The 17,149-nt window shown below is 40.7% G+C and overlaps 1 protein-coding gene across 12 annotated transcripts in view; it reads left to right on the top strand.

Annotated features, from left to right (window-relative positions):
• grip2b (glutamate receptor interacting protein 2b) overlaps positions 1–17,149 on the top strand; it is a 444,861-nt gene that overhangs the window by 353,137 nt on the left and 74,575 nt on the right. For all 12 annotated transcript variants that reach the window (XM_033627121.2, XM_078171386.1, XM_033627119.2 and 9 more), the window contains exon 2: positions 13,531–13,608. In XM_033627121.2, coding sequence (XP_033483012.2) covers positions 13,531–13,608 — 78 coding nt within the window. The remainder of the gene's footprint in view (positions 1–13,530; positions 13,609–17,149) is intronic.

Here is a 17,149-nt window from a genome sequence, read left to right as displayed (position 1 = left end):
TGTGACATTAGAAAGTGTCACATTTATCTTGCAAGTGTACTCTTCTTCAACGTTTGCTTTACTTCCTGGATTTTTCCCACATGGAAATTCTGACCAATCAAGAGCAGCTTTCTCACACAAGGCATTTGATCTGGTCCACTTGTAAATGCTGCCGTGAGAACACAAACCAACTCTAGGCAATTATACAACTTTGGGACAACATGAGTCCCTGATTCAGACCAAAGGAGACGACTCTAGGTCTGAAAGCACCGTGAGTGTTTTCTGTGTCTTGACATAACCACACATTAACCACAGCACTGCTTGAAATGCAAAGTTTCAGCATATTCACAACATACCAAAATACAAATGTAACTTATCAGTAGTTTTCAGAGATGTACCCTGCCAACATTTTTTTCTGGCATTTGGGTTGCCATGTGTCACTAATGTTAAGGTTGAAAACTCTTGCGACTTTAGTAAACTCTTGTAATTTCCACCTGGCGTGTACCTTCATGATTGAAATCTACACAAACATGTTGTCGAGCAGTTCGGTGAAGAGAACCTGAAACTGCTGCAGGATTATAAAGGAGGCAGACTACAGCAATCACATCTCTTTCAACCTCAGGTGTTGACAGTACGGCCTCATCCTCAGCACCCTGCACCGAGGACAAAGAGACTGTGTGTGTGTGATCATACTGTACACGTAATGTTTGTCTGTGTGCGTGTGTGTGTGTGTGCATGTGTGTAAAGGTTTGGTGAAAGCTCCAGGGAATCCTGTAAGATTCTACAGAGCAGTGTCTGTTAGTATTCTCTTCATGCATGCATGCACACATACAGGCAGCGATACACACACACACACACACACACACACACACACACACAGGCCTAGCAGGTGTTTCTGTATAAAACTGGATGTTTTTAATCTGCAAGGGGAATTTTTCACCTCCATCCTGTAAAACAAGCAGAAGATCCTGCACCTGTAGTTTGTACTTTAACTCGTGTGTGTGATTGTGTTTGCCACAAGATAAATTTTTCATTCTGTAACAAATGTATCAGGCAGAGAAATACAATTTTTATGGTGTGTCTGTTGAACTACTGCTGCACTTTGGCTCCTGCTCCAGCAGAGAGGGATTGTTATGGTGGGTGTTCCTCTTGGTAACAAATAAACATGTCATTTCTCAGTAACCGATGGCCTTCACTGGTCCAAAAGTATGTCCCTAACCTGAAATGTATCTGAGACGTCCCTGAAACCCTGAACTGAACCAAAGTTTGTGAACTCCAGTGTTGAAAACTGTTGACCATTCAGCGTTTGCTTTACAGCAGTATTAGAGCAGTGATACTTACCTAAAGGCATCTTCTTTTTGTCTGTATTCATCTTAAGGCAGTTTTTAAAATGTTTATCTTAAAAAGTGCAGTTGACAGGTCAGGGTTAAAATCCGGGTTGCCATAAGAATCTGCATTTTGCATTGTACACTTCTGCATACCACGGATACATTATATTTGTACATTATTTTGTAGCAAACATGTGAAAACTTTACATTTCAACTGTGCTGCGATTTACATGTAGTTATGTTTAAGCACAAAAAACATTTGGTTATGGTAAGGAATAGATCAGGTTTTGGCTTAAACACATTTGGTGCCAGAGACACTGGTGGAAATGCAGTGAAGGGGCACCAAATAAAAACTGGTTTAGTTGTTTTTTGGTCTGGAGCAGTGGTCTGCAGTGGTCTGCTACTTGGCAGATGTCTTTGCAAGGTGTCACGGTCCACCATACCCTTCACATCCCAATGACAAATTCAGGTCATATACTACGCCACTTTAGAAAGATTGATGTGATACCAACATTTTCTTTTGGTGATGGGCTTTGATAGTCACTTTTGATTATCCTCCTGAGACCCTGTGTCCTCGTAGGAGGACGTCACATTTTGGGTCTACTTGGCTGTATACATTTTTCTGCTTAACTTACACCTGTTGTCCTCATTTGTGGACACTTTGTTGTGCCATCTAGTGGCAGTAAGAGCACAATACACCAATCCATGCAAAAACAGGTTGGCAGCCATCTCTGCCAAGTCAGTCTGCAGCTGACACAAAAATGGACAAGGTTCAAAACCTGATCACATTTTATGGTTGAAACTTGTTTATCTAGGATTAATATTATTTGTAGTTTTATATGGCAGCAAATTTGGCCAATTTTAGCAACAGTAACAAGCTAAGGCACTGTTAATTAGAAAGTTCTCATTTGAGGATTTATTATCTTCTTGTTAGAGGACATTGGGGCTTAATTATCGTTGACAATGTTTAGTTTTTTATACTTATCAGATCCTACTGATCCCTAATAGCAAGAAGAAGTTAAAAATGCATACCAAAAAGAAGTTCGGGTCTCAGGAGGATATGGCTAAAGTTGGATATTATCTGAAATAGCATATGATAGTCTTGTGGGCTGGAATGAACAGTGATAAACTTCCCAGTGACAAAGACATAAGCAGTGACTTTGAAGTATAAAAGCATCTGGAAGGTTCAAAACAGCCCCAAAAAAAACTAAACCCTGAAACTGCTACTAACCTGCAAGAAAAAAACTTTTCCACCACTTATGCTGTGCAAAAACAAAATTTGTCAAAGTTAAAAAAGTTAAAGAAGAACAATTATACCAGTGATGCACAATTTATCACCCAGACATAAGTATTGGCCAATATTTACCTCCTTTTTTTAAGGTATTTTGGGGGCTTTTTGCCTTTATTTGATGGGATAGAGATGGTGTGGGGGGGAAGAGAGAGGGGGGGTGACATGCAGCAAGGGGCAGAAGGTTGGACTCAAGCCTATGGCCATTGTGACAAGGACATAGCCTCTTGTACATGGGGCACCTGCTCGACCAAGTGAGCTTGTGGGCGGCCCCAATATTTGCCTGTTCAACTTCCAGCAGCCTATCAGCAAATAAGATGATATTCACAGATGGCAGTGGCCACATTTTGGGGCTTACAGCTTCCCATCGTCCTGGGGACAATAGGAAACTTGTTTGGGATGAACAGAGACCACAGTGATCTCATTATTGACATGTCAGAGGATATTGTTTCCCTGCAATGCTACGTTGTCAACAACAAAGCCGTGTTGAAATCAGATAGATATAGTTGTCTGATTGAGTTTTCATGGGACGTCTCAGTACCCCAGAGGTACCCCCGATCCATAGTGAGGCCTTTTTGGATCAGACTTGGCTCTGACATGTCAAGGCATGGACACAGGACCTCTGGGGGTGTGCTTTGGAATCTGGCACTGGAGCATATGCGGTGGATCCTTTGAAACCTGTCGGTTGTGAGGTGAGGTACTGGCACGTCCCATGGATGCTCGATCAGATTGGGATCTGGGGAATTTGGAGGCCAGGTTGATGCCTTGAGCTCTTTGTCGACTAATTTCTGAGCATTGTTGGTGGTGAGGCATGGTGCATCTTCTGTTGGAGGGGGGGGCAGTGAAGTGCTTCAAGTGGCATCCACATGAATGCCAGGACCAAAGGTTTCCCAGCAGAACATGGCACTATAACGAGATGGTCAGTATTGTTCACTACACCTGTGAGTGGTTTTAATGTTTGGCTGATCGGTGTATATTTACATTATATAAAATAGATAGGAATTTTTCATGAAAAATAAAAGATGTTAGATGTGAAAGACAGTTAAATTAAAAGTTGTTTGACACATCTGTATGGTTGAATTTGAGCTCATTGAAAGACAGTGTATGAAGCTCTGAATGACTTCGGTCGGAAAACAGCCTACGTTTTCAATTACTGTATACACGTTTGGAAAAAAGTTCAAGGTATACATTGACTCCCCCGTAGGATCACTGCTGTTACTAAGTGATGAACCTGAGCTCTGAAAAATGTTGTACGATAATTAGTCAGATCTTTATGATGACATCCATCCTTTGGTGCGTCGACCTGCTCTGCACGTGCTAAAGTCATTATCGTCTGTGTCTGAAAAGATGCTGTAAGCATAATGCCAGTGCCTCGACTGCAGGGGGAAAATCTGGCCCGACGCCTCATCTATAACTCAACCTGTTCAGTAAGCTGACAGTGCCAGCAGTCATTAGCCTAATCACATTCAAATTATTCACCAGGAGACGCTAATTTATCAGGCAGAGTTGGAGAACGGAGAGAAAAGGCAGCGGAAAAGAGACCTTAAAGAGGAAACGTGTGAGTGTGAATCTGATCTGTATATCCATTCAAAAGGACTATTAGCGCTAACAGATCATGAGTTATGCTTCCAAAAACCTGTTGTGACAGCTATACTTGCAGAGCGCTGAAACCTCAGCCACCAGAAATATGGCACGGGAAATTTGTGGGTTTGGAGGACGAGAGCTGAGGATTCATCCTGCTGGGGGGAGAGGGTTGTGACTAAAACAGTTTGTCTTACATCCAGTCACAGAGACAGAGATGGCTAAATTGCCTAAAGTGTTCTTTATGTCTCACTGTGTGTGTGTGTGTGGTTGTGTGTGCAAGTTTCTTTTTATATAACAGTGCGTGTTGGACTTGTGTCTGTTTTGTGTGTTTTGGTGCCTGTGCACATGCAGGTGTACATTTGGTGCCTAAATCCTTTTGGGGATGCATCAGTCAGTGCTGCCAGAGGCCGTGCGTGTTAGTTTGTGTGCATGTGTTCCTGTTTATGTGTTCCTATGTGTTTGTGGTTGTGTGTGTGCTGATGAGCAGCCTCTGGGGTCCATTATGCCTGTGACAGCCCCACAGCAGGAGAAGCAGCCAGCCAGATAACTTATGAAAGCGGTTTAAAGCAAAATTGAATCCACAACTTATGAATTATTAAACTCATTACACCTCTGTGAAGATCGCTAAACTCCGCAACACAACAACAATGGCCTCCTTTCCAACTGTCACTGCTGGGAAGAGAACTGATTCCTGAGCACTACCGGTGGGAAAGAGCTGCATATTTCAAAGGTGTTCGATGGCAGGAAATTATGTCACGGGTGGAAACTGTTTGAGAGAAGCCACTTTATATACTACTGAGGCTGTGGAAGGTAGAAACTTCCTGTCTGGTGAAAAGATACTTCATATAGTGCTGTTTGACTGTTTTGTGTGACGACATTGTCTCCATGTGAGGAAGAACTTCATCAGGCTGATAAAGATTACAGGAACTATATTGAAGGTTTTTATGTTTTGCGAGAGATGTGTCCTATGTCAAACCTGTGTTGGTCTTGAAATGTTTTTATATTCGAATTCTGTCTGGTGATTGATTCGGAAAGTGTCTGCTTAGAAAGGATAGAAGTACGAACAAGCGGAGGCAGATCTTCTTAATGGTGACATAGGCTTCAGGCGCCACCTAGAGGGGGTGCCAGAATTTAACCGCCTTTTTTGACATTCAGAAAAATCAAACATAAGGAAAAAATTATTCAAAGATCTAATGCTTACAGTTTGTAGTCTGTAGTCGGGGTACTAAGTATCGTCTTGGTAATGCAGTTCACCTCAACGTGTTCATCTATAATCATCACGCAGCCAGCGTCAGGGGGAAACATAGCGGGACAACAACAAAAGTTAAGGCAGCAAAAGTCCGACTAGGATGGGCGGGAGCTCTGCTGGATTGGTCCAACAACCACTGAATTTCACTCGGAAGGCGGATGTTCCCTTATGGTGTGATTATAAAGCCAAACCCTGTTCTTTTTCCATAAACCCAACCACATGCGTGTGCTGTTGAAGGAAATAAAAACGTCAGTTCACGAGTCGTACTGTCGTTGTGCTTTTATTTAGAAAGAGACTATGTAAACTGTACATTTCCTGTGAAAAGAGAAGTGTGTTTTGGAAACAGACAATTCATGTGACAGGCCGAAGTTGACACAGTTAACTCATGAACTGACCTACTTAAAATCTGAGGTTCTACAGGGGAATACACTGGCAGAAATATAATCACTTGAAAGTAAGGTTTGTTTTTGTTATCTACAATGAGCTGTTGGGTTGTTTTTGTTTTTTTTTATCAACAGAGGGAGCAGGTCCTCATCTACATAGATCACCATATTGCATCTCAATGTTTTGACAGTGGCCTAGAACAGACGAACCAAACACTGGTTCAGATAGGGCCATTCGTGTTTTTCCATTTTTGCGTCAGCTACCGTTGTTAGTCAGCCCCTCCACGTCAAGAGCGTAATTTATTTATTTTTTACATGAAGCTGATTTCTTGAATTATCCGGCCACCAGTAAAAACCTCCTGAACGTCAGGACCTGAAGTAATTATATAAATAAATTCTATTCATTCATTCAAAGCAAATGAAAAACACTGAATAAAGCTGTTTCACATAAAAAAAAATGTTTTCACTTTACAAATCAATGTTTCTTCCTACTGTGTTTGGCACGTTACAGACGGATCACTAGCCCAACACCTGCTAATGTGTTCACCATTTTTCTCTAACACCTTTCGTGCACAGAATGCAGCACAAAGTGCTTTACAAGTCCGCGGCAGAGAGCAAGCAAAGAGATAAAACAGTACATTTATACAGCACTCGTTTAAGAAGAAATTAGAATCAATCATTAATCAATCTATTAAGAAAAAAATATATATATTAAAATATTAAAGTAGATAACTAGTGGTTGTATTCTATATTAAAAAAATATGTTCTGAGTAGTCGTTTAGAACTGTCCACTGAGAGAAAGAGACCTCTGCCAATAGTTCAGTTTCAGGTAAAGATGCTCCTGAACAATAAAAACTGAAAGAAGTCTAACCAGAAGTTTCAGCTGGTTGCAGTTTGCAATCCTCACCACTAGATGCCACTAAATCCCCCTAAATCTGACACACTGGACCTTTAAAAGAGCAGATAAGTTAATGAAATGTGGGAAAGATGATTGGCTGGATATAATCACATAACAGTTTATTTATTAAGAGGCTTTGAAAGAAGCATTGACAGAGAGGCTCCAAATACCATGACAAAATACACCAAAGCATCATCAGTGAAAAATGTATCCACACATACACTTACACATTCAGCACATGTATAGACCAGCAAACACACACACTCTCATGTTCAGCTATGCACGTGCTCGGCATGTTGGTGGAAGCCCATCCAGTCACAGTGAGAAATACCAAGTGACTTAGGATTTAAGTTTAATAAGCACAGAAAAAATAAAACTTCTAGTTAAGCTTGGTGACAGTATCATGAAATGTGTCTCATATAGCAGCTTGAGTCAATAGCTATGAAACCAAACTATTACAGTTTCTTTGTTACAGTGAAATTGAGACTTGAAGGCTGACTCGCAGAACAGAGTGTGAAAGTAATTTAAAGAAGAATTAAAAGCACAACTAAGGATATAAAGGGGTTTTCAGGACGCTCTGCATTTTAAAAATCCTCTCCAACTGCTTCACTGTGTTGATGATAGTAAGCTGCTTTAAAATGCTGCTTCAGGTGCTGAAAAGCATCAAAAATACATATTTATTCTGCGAGTTTAGCGGAGACGTTTATGATTAAGCTGCGGTGTAATTGTTCCTGATTATAATGCAACTTAATGACACTTCTGGAGGAGGGTATGAAAGTCGTTGAGAATTGGCTTATGAATTGTTAAACTTCTCCTGCCCCTCTGATGAAGCAGAGGTTGTAAAGTAGGACACATCCGCTCTCCCCTCTGAGCCACAACAACAACAGCCTCAGCTCCACTGTCACAGCTGCTGTCAAACTGAGTTATAGAGTCTGGGTTAGCAAAATACTTAATATCCTACATATATCATAGATGAGACCTCAGAATGTGTGATTTGAAATCTAAAAGTGCTCAAAAATAAACGCTTATGGCTCCTTAATAACTGAAATGATGAACTCTAAAACACTTTGTGAGAGGAATGTTCAAATATTAAAGTGATTCTTCACCCAAAATCTTTTCCAGGCCACTTCTACATGTTAGCCTGCACTAACAAGGAAAGGTTTAGACCTGTGGTTCCCAACTGGTGGGTCATGGTCCAAAAGTGGGTGGCAGGTCCATTCTGAATGGACCGCGATGGGAGAGCAACTTAACAGCAAACTAGATTGATGACAAACCCACGTATGATGCTATATATTCAGTTGTTTGGACCTTGAACTGATGACTAAGGAGAAATCTGGACGCCGTTGCTGGACCACTTGGGAACCACTGATTTAGACCTGTAGAAGTGGATACATATGTCAACGTCGCCTCCTACTGGCAAAAAAAAGTAATAGCACTTTGTTTTAGCATCTGTTCACTAAATTGAAATATTGAAATAGTTGGTGACTCTAAATAGGCCGCAGATATGAGTGTGAACGTGAATGGTTTTCTGTCTCTTTGTGTCAGCCCTGTGATAGTCTGGTGACGAGACCAGGGTGAACCCTGCCTGTCACCCAGTGTCAGCTGGGATAGGCTCATCATCAAGCCATCATCAGTGTGAATCTCAATATGTGTGTCCAAGACATTCTCTTTCAACTTCGTCACATATCAACGTTCAGTCATGCACCTTCCACGTGGAGATATGACGCGCAAGGTACCCTGGGTGCTTTGGAGCTATGTCAGTTTCAGCCTGTTATATACACTGTGTGTTCTGAAAATAGACTTCCATTTTCACAGGAAATGTTCAGTTTGCATACAGTCTCTTTCAAATTAAATGCACTACATAGGTACAACACTGCGAATTGACATTCATTTCTTTCAGCAACAAACACACATGGTTGGGTTTAGGAAAAAAAAACAGGGTTTGGCTTTACAATCACACAGGAAGCAAACAGCAGCCTCCTGGGTGAAAGTTGTGGTTGTTAAACAGTACTGGCCACCGGCTGTGTATCGTGAAAGGAGGGCTTTTTCGTCCGTGTCTGATGCTAGAAGTCACTGACCAAACAAGCAAGTTTTTGTGTTACCATTACATCAAACTGAATATATGCCAGCTTGAGAAGGTGTGTTTTCAGACGGGATTTGAAGGTGGAAAGGAATCAATATTGCAAATGTCTTGTGGGAGAGAGATCCAAAGATGGAGGAGGGCAGAATGGCTGAAGGCTCCTGAACCCGTAGTGGTCAAGCGGGCAGATGGTGATGTGAGTTGGATTGCAGAGAAGGATCTAAGAGCACAGGAGGGTGTGTAGATATGAAGGAGTTCAGAAGGATACAGAGGGGCTTGGTGATGGAGGACCTTAAAGGGGAGAAGCAGAGTCTTGAAATCGATACCGTATTCAACAGGAAGCCAGTGAAGCTGCTGAAGAACAGGAGTGATATGATCTGTGGAGGGAGTTCTGGTGATGATATGGTGGCTGAATTCTGGACCATATTGAGTTTATGAAGACGTGTAAAATACATGGTAATTAATGCAGTATATTAACTACATTGCTATTTGTCCTGCCTCTGTTTTTTCACTTTTCATCTTCCTCTGTGCTTCTCTAAAATGACCTTGATTGGTTGATTGATTGATTGATTGATTGATTGATTGATTGATTGGTCTGTAATTTCCAAACTGGAGTCTAAAAGTAATGACTTCTTGCAGGCCTCCAGCCTGTGCGTTAACTCGGCAGTTTTCAGAGACCTATGGAGATTTGTAGAGAATTGAATTCATAATGTATCAAATATTAAAATCCTCACACGTCTCTGCCACAAAGTCTCTGCCAGAGACCATAAAACAGGACATCTGTTCCCTCCTGTGACATCTAACAATGATGGCCAAGCAGGGAGGAGACTAACCCCATCAACACTTCACAAATGGTCTGACAGTGAATTTACCAATGCGCCAAACTGTTGAAAGGGTTGTTGCAGTGACTGTAACTACAGGTACCTGTTCTTGCTCTTGTGATAGAGCTGAGTAGATTTATATGAGGGAGGTTTGTCATGTATTCACATGGCATTTTGTACAGTTCTTGCAAATTTTGCACTTCCACTCTGACACAGCGTTCAGAGAGGATTGTGCAGCTTGTCAGGAAACTTGGATCGTGGATCTCTTTAAAAACAAAATGCGAAGAAGTATCAGATGTGTAATTTCAGGCTTGTATCTACATTGTCAGACTTGGGTCAGTTTTAATCAGATGTGTTCATGCAACTGGAAATTCTGTAGCACTGTATTAAACTCACCGAAGTAAACTGGATTCATCCTCTGGGAATTTCCAGATGTTTTGAAGAAATGAAGAAATTTTGCTCTTGGGCAAAATTTTGCACCAACTGAACAACAGATTGGCAGTCCCTACAGCCACTCGTGTGGTTATTAGTGGAAGAAAGTAAATACATTAATTAATTAATTTAGTTTATTTGATAGGGACAATGCAGGTTAACATAGTAACACTTCCACTCGTTACAAACAAGTCAATGTGACTGATGTTCTGCATACAGAGATTATAGCTAATGCTAGTTTCCAACTCCCGTCCCTAGTTAGGCTTTTAGTAAAAGAAAAAAGATAAGAAAAAAGACATCAAAATTACATACCAATACAATAAAATGTACAGTACATCTGAAATCATACCAAGTCATGACCCATTAAAAGTGCATGCAGCTCTGATTTTGTTTCAGCCAGACTTTAACATTTTTATTAAAAATCCTGATGTCTCGGGTTAGTTTTATTTCGGTCGGTAGTGAGTTCCACATCTGGGAGCCCTTTATAGAGAAGGCTGATTGCCCAAAGGAGGTCTTACGGCGCAAGATTTTACAGTTACCACTTGCTGTACCCCTGGTGATCCTATCACTATTTTGTCTGCTAAAAAGACTGCACAGAACCTCTGGTGCCGAGTTCTGCAAACACTTAAAAACCAGTTTAACAGAGGAAAATTTTAGGAAATTATCAAAACTAAGCAAATTGTACTGCTTCAAAATGTGACAGTGATGCCACCTTATAGGTTTCTTGGCCATTATTTTTAAGGTTTGATTATACAGAGATGCAATTAACTTAATTGTAGTCGGAGAGGCCTGACTCCACACTGTAACACAATATGACATATGAGAAAAAATCATGGCATGCATATAAAGCTGTGCGGCTTTGATTGGTATATGATGTCTAATTAGTTTGAAGCAACTTAAATTGTTTTTTATTGTTTTTGACATCTTTTTGACATGTTTGTCAAATTTGAGTCTGGAATACAGAACTACACCATAAATACACGAGAGCACATTCCTTTCTTTTCATCTGTTGAAGGCTTGTGGAATACTCGTCCCAATACCTAAATACCAGAATAAATTGTTTGCAGATGACTCCACAAAAAACATATGACTGTTGGCAAGTGTCAGTGTCAGGCTCATGTTCTCACAGAACTGGAATTACATCCAGTAACTACTATTTAACGTTGTGAAGCGCCACAGTTTGTTGAGGTTCAGGTCCCAAAACAAAATGGTTCAGGCTCAGATAAGTATGTTTGTTATGTAAATTATGTGTGTAAAGTAACTTACAAACATGGCTGACAAAAGCTGAGAACGTTTCGTTAACACAGGACAGGAAAAGCATTCTCATGGGTCATGTGTTTGATTCATTCATCCAACCCAACCTCCTCCCTATGAAGACATTGTTATGTCTGTATTGCCTTTATTATACTTAATTTCGGGTTGTCCGTCCATTGGTTCGTCTGTCCTCATGAACTCGAGGATAAGCTGACTAGAATTTGCTGGTCAAAAGTTAGAGGTCAAGGTCACTGTGACCTTGCATCCATCTCATTCTCATTTGCGCCATATCTTAAGGACACCTTAAGGGGATTTCTTCAAATTTGGCACAAATATCCACTTTGAGTCAAGGTTGAACTCATTATTGTGGTCACAGATCAAAGGTCACTGTGACCTTGCATCCATTGCATTCCCATGAACGCGGTTATCTCAGGAATGCCTCAAGGGAATTTCTTCAAATCTGGCACAAACATCTACTTGGACTCGGGGATGAACTGATTCAATTTTGGTTTTCAAAGGTCACTGTGACTTTACAAGACACATTTTTGGCCATAACTCAAGAATTTTTACGCTAATTATGACCAAATTTCACACAGATGTCTAACAGGATAAAATAATGAAGGGCTGACAATTTACATCCAAAAGGTTATATTTCTACTTGACATGATAACGGTTTACAGAAACACTTTCCTGGGCTTTATTCAGCGTCATATCTCAGGAACAGAAGGGGAGACATTTGGTCAGATACTAAACTGGTGACACTAATCTTGGGTGTCCACCTTAAAACTGTGCTGATTGTAAAGATCGTCTGTGCTGCCAGAATGGAGATGTGTGTTAAGCATCAACATGATGCCTGAAAATACATTTAATAAATTCAGTCAAAGTTTTCACCATATGTACTACATGAGTCTGGACAGACATGGATGTAAACTGCAACTTGACTATAGGACTGTAGGCCATGCGATAGTCGGCGACCTGTCCAGGGTGAACCCCGCCTCTCGCCCAGTGTCAGCTGGGGTAGGTTCCAGCCCCCCTGTGACCCCCAACAGGGATAAGCGGTTACAGGAGTTAAATGAATGACTCATTTCCATCTAGTATTTTTAGAAACTCCATTTTACCCTCAGAAATAAAGAAGAGTCCAACACATCAGTCCGTCTACGTTCTGACCCTCTCCTATGGTCATGAGCTTTGGGTAGTAATTGAAAGAATGAGATTGCGGATACAAGCAGCCAAAATGAGTTTCCTCTGTGGAATGGCTGGGCTCAGCCTTAGAGATAGGGTGAGGAGCTCAGACTTCAGGAATTCAGAGTAGAGCTACTGCCCCTTTGCATCAAAAGGGACCAGTTGAGGTGGTTCGGGCATCTGATCAGAATACCTCCAGGGTGCCTCTCGTTAGAGGTTTTTCTGTGCATGTCCAACTGGTAGGAAGCCCCAGGGCAGACCCAGAACATTTTATATCTCATCTGGCCTGGGAACGTGTCAGGATCCCCAGGAAAAGCTGGAAAACGTTGCTGGGGAGCGAGACATCTGGAATACCTTGCTCAGCCTGCTGCCTCCACAACCTGGGTTAATGGACAACTGGGTAAATGGATGGATCTTGAGACACTAAATCCCCTTGAAAACAGCATATCCCTATGGTTGACCTAATTCAGTCTACATTAATTACAAATAAGAAAAGAAAGTGTGTTGGAGAGGGATTTTTTTCTAACTTTTGAGAATGGTGCTTTGGTTTTTCTGCAACTTTGTCAGGACAATGCTTCAACTGTTCGTCTTCATTGTATACAGCCGCTCAGAGAGCACAGCCAAGGAGCCCAGATCACTGTCAAATAAACTGACAGCTATCTATTATGTTCATCACCACCAATGTGTGGGTGTACTGCAGAGAAACGTTTCTTGTATTTACGAGATGAGCAGTGTGTAGAGGAGGATGATACGAGACGTGATTCATGGGTGGAGAGGGAGAAGAGATGCATTCAGGGCTGAGTGACTGTTGGCAGACATGCATGTAGCAGCAGCCTGAATCTTTTCTGCACGCGTGTTTCCATGTTTTGGTCTGAGAGCAAAGTCTGATATTTGTAATGATGTAGGTTTTGGGGGCGCGAAGGTGATGGTATATAACATGAGACAGACTTACCTCTGCCACTATAAGTTTCACTTATGTTAATGAGCTAAACCAGAAAAGAAAAGTTTTTTGGTTCCTCTAAAGCTTTATTGTGTGTCTCTGTTCTCTCTAGATGATGGCCCATATGGAAAAACAAAGGATATCTCTGGACCAGAACAGACCATGGCCTCCAGAAGACACAGTATACCAGGTACACCCATCTATCCATTTATCTGTCATCTGTCTATAATGCTTAAACTGTATACTCTGTACTCACACTCCGTCACCACACTGATGCATCATAACTATCTCTTATCATAATTTGTCTCAGATAAATGCCCAAAGCAGAATTTGGCGTCGACAGCAATTTGCTTAATTAACTCAAGGCATTTACAAATTCAGCTTCCCGCTGTCCAAACTGGATCATTTTCACTGTAGTTCACTATCAGATTCTGATGTGCTTCATGTTTTAATGGCAGGGTGACCTGATGACTGTGTGATAACAACAATGTCCCAGGTAGTCTGTGATTGAATGTGTTTGCTCTGGAAGTGTCTCTGAGTGAAAACTGTCCCACAAAACCTCTTTATTCTCATATTTGTTGCTGTAATATATATCTACTAGTCCGTACCCATTGAGTGCACAGTTGCCCGCGTACAGTTTCACATGGTGTGTGTTTGGGATACAGGTCATAGGAAATTGCAGATTAAATAGTCAACTGAACCCATTAAGAAGAGCAATGTATTCAGACAGAGTTTTTGAAAAACATGGGACAGACAGAATGACTGACTGACAGTTTCCATGATAATGTACAGCATACCATACCATGACTTAGTCATGCCAAAAAATAGAAAAAACACTGGGCAACATTGGTCCACAGGGGGAGCCACAGCGATCGGTCGCATTTTAGCCATTTTTAAGCATTTTTCTGTTGTTATAGCGCCACCCAGTTGCCAATTAGAGTTAAATTTCTCCAGTCACCTTGAGGCGTCCTGTTCTACATATCTACCAAGTTTAGTAAAAATCCATATGGCGGTTAGGCCTAGATAAGAAATGAGCTCTCTAGCGCCCCCATTTTGTTTGATGTGGTCAATAATGGAGGGGTCCCCTCAGATTATGTGTGGTCATATGCCTACAAAGTTGCGTGGTGATGGGTGAAACCCTTGAGATGTTATACACCTTTATGTGATGAGCCACGCCCTCCGCAATATTCATTGCCTTATAGAAGCTCAGTTTTAGTAAGTTTTCCAACTTTTGCCAAGAGGGAACTTTAGATATTGGTCCCTAGATTATGTTCACCCAGTTTCATGCAGATCGCTCAAACTTCCTAGGAAGAGATCCATTTGAAGTGTTTTTCAAAAAAATTCAAAATGGCGGAAAATCTATATAACTGGAAGTTATATAGATATAGTATAATATGTTCCTCGTGAGGAGAGGCATCTCTGTGCAAAGTTTCATGTCTCTACGACATACAGGGCATGAGATATGCCCATTCAAAGTTTGCAATTTCAGTCGGTTGCTATAGCGCCCCCCTTTGGCCAATTGATGTAATATTGCTTCATTCCCATCCTCCCATGTTTTAATAAGGAATTTCCATTTGTTCTCCTTCCTGAAACCATCTTGTCTAGAATGGTAACCAGATGCTGCACCAGTACAACTCTAACCACTATTATCAGTCACATCAGGTGATCAGATTTGACACACTCTCATTAAGTACATCCATCTTTTCCCTCCCAATATATATGACACTGGTTTATGTGTTTAAATGAGCCAACTCCTGCATTACGTCAAACCCAAACATCACATTAAATGAATACTTTACCCACAAACTGACCATCTGTACATCAATTTTTAAATTATCTATTATGTTTCTACTGTGCATTAGGGTATAATTGCCATAATAAGTGCATTAATTCAACTGCCGCAAGACTCTGCAGTTATTCAACTGTGCAATATTCATTCATTCATTCTCACCATCACCTCCTAAATGTTTATATCTTTCAAATACAATGCACATAACTGTACATATTTCTTATTTTTATTCTTGTTGTTATTCTATTGATGTATATATTGAACATTATGGCATGATATATATGTGTATATTTTTTAATGTAACACTAGTTGGTGCAGTGTCATGCAGCACAATGCACGTTTGTATATTTTTACACACTTACACACTCAGCAAAGTTAAGATATATATGTTATCCTTAATACTGTAAGTAATAGTGTATTTCAGACTCTTATCCTCACTTCTTATAAATCTCTATTGTTTACATTGGTGTGACTGTAACGAATCACACCAGGTGTGAACAAGACAATTAGCACGAGTGAATTAAATGTAAAGTCAATGTAAAGACGCGATTAGACACGAATTCCCGCCGGACAGTGCAGTGAACATGATAGATGCGACACAAATGACACGAAATATGTGAATTAAGTGGCACGAATGAAGCAAATAGCGTTATCTTGCGTCATACGTTTATTTGCGACAGTGGCCGATTCGCGCAATGGGGACATATGACACTGAGGACATACCGGCAGAAGTTCATTCATCGATTCAGTGATTCCATGCATGTATGACACAAGTTATTTGTGCATATGAAGCAAGTCAACACAAATATTCAAGTGTTCAAACTCGCACAAGTAACACAACATGAAAATTTGCATTGTGTTTGGTGTGAACGCAACATGAGAGCTACTTTATCTGCAGAGGTTTCTTCCCCTACAAAATAAACAACCAGTAAAAAAACTTGAATAAAGCAGTTTCACATAAAAAAAATTTTTTTCCAGTGCTGCTCATCGTGAACAGGATGCTTACTCCTGTGGACAAATACACAAATGGCCCTATGTAGAGCCAGTGTTTGGTTTGTCTGTTCTGGGCTACCGTAGAAACATGATGGTGCAACATGGCGATCTCTGTAGATGAGGACCCACTCCATATGTTGATATAAATGACTCATTCTAAGGTAATGAAAACACAACAGTCCTTATTTTCAGGTGATTATACATGAAAGAAAACATACTTATTATTTTATATTCCATTCCTGCCCATATGTCCCCCTAAATCCTACACACTGGACTTAAAAGCACCTCTGCGTACAAGTAGCATGCCTCGGTAACCACATGCATTTCAACTCTGCTTGTGATTCCATTGAGCAGAATTCACTGCATGTGTTTGAATAAATGAGACTTGGATTATACTGCAAGAGCTGTAACACTGGGTGAATAACTGAAAAACAAATGATCATTTTGTGGCTGAACTGTTCCTTTAAGCAGGAAGTGTCACATTAAATCTGTCACATTAAAGAGCAGCATTATCCAAAAACTGTTTCATGGTGCTGTGTTCAATGCCAACCAGTCAAACACACAAGCAGAAATCTAGAAGTTAGATAAAAGAACAATCTATGAGAGAGTTGCCTTTAAATTGTCAGATTCAGGCAGAGAGTCCCACGATGACATTACGCTCCGTTTCAAATTATACTTTAGTTTCCTTTGCTTTGTTCTTTGTCACTTTGTCTTCCACCTGACTTTATTTCACACATCAATTCACCCATTTCTATCACCTTGAGCATGTCCCTCTATTAAGTGTCCCGTCCTCTGTCTGTCTCTATCGGATTCTCCTTTTTTTGTTTTTATTTTATACTTTTCTCCTCTTTATCAATCTTTATTCATCCATGCACAGTTACATAACTCAGCTCCACACTCGGCTCCAGGGTCACCTTGATTCACAGTTACAAGTGTTTGTCTCATTCAC

This window comes from Epinephelus lanceolatus, chromosome 1 (genome assembly GCF_041903045.1).
Source record: "Epinephelus lanceolatus isolate andai-2023 chromosome 1, ASM4190304v1, whole genome shotgun sequence".
Lineage (NCBI taxonomy): Eukaryota > Metazoa > Chordata > Actinopteri > Perciformes > Serranidae > Epinephelus > Epinephelus lanceolatus.
The sequence above is the reverse complement of the archived record's forward strand: the minus strand, read 5'-3'. Positions and strand labels throughout refer to the sequence as shown.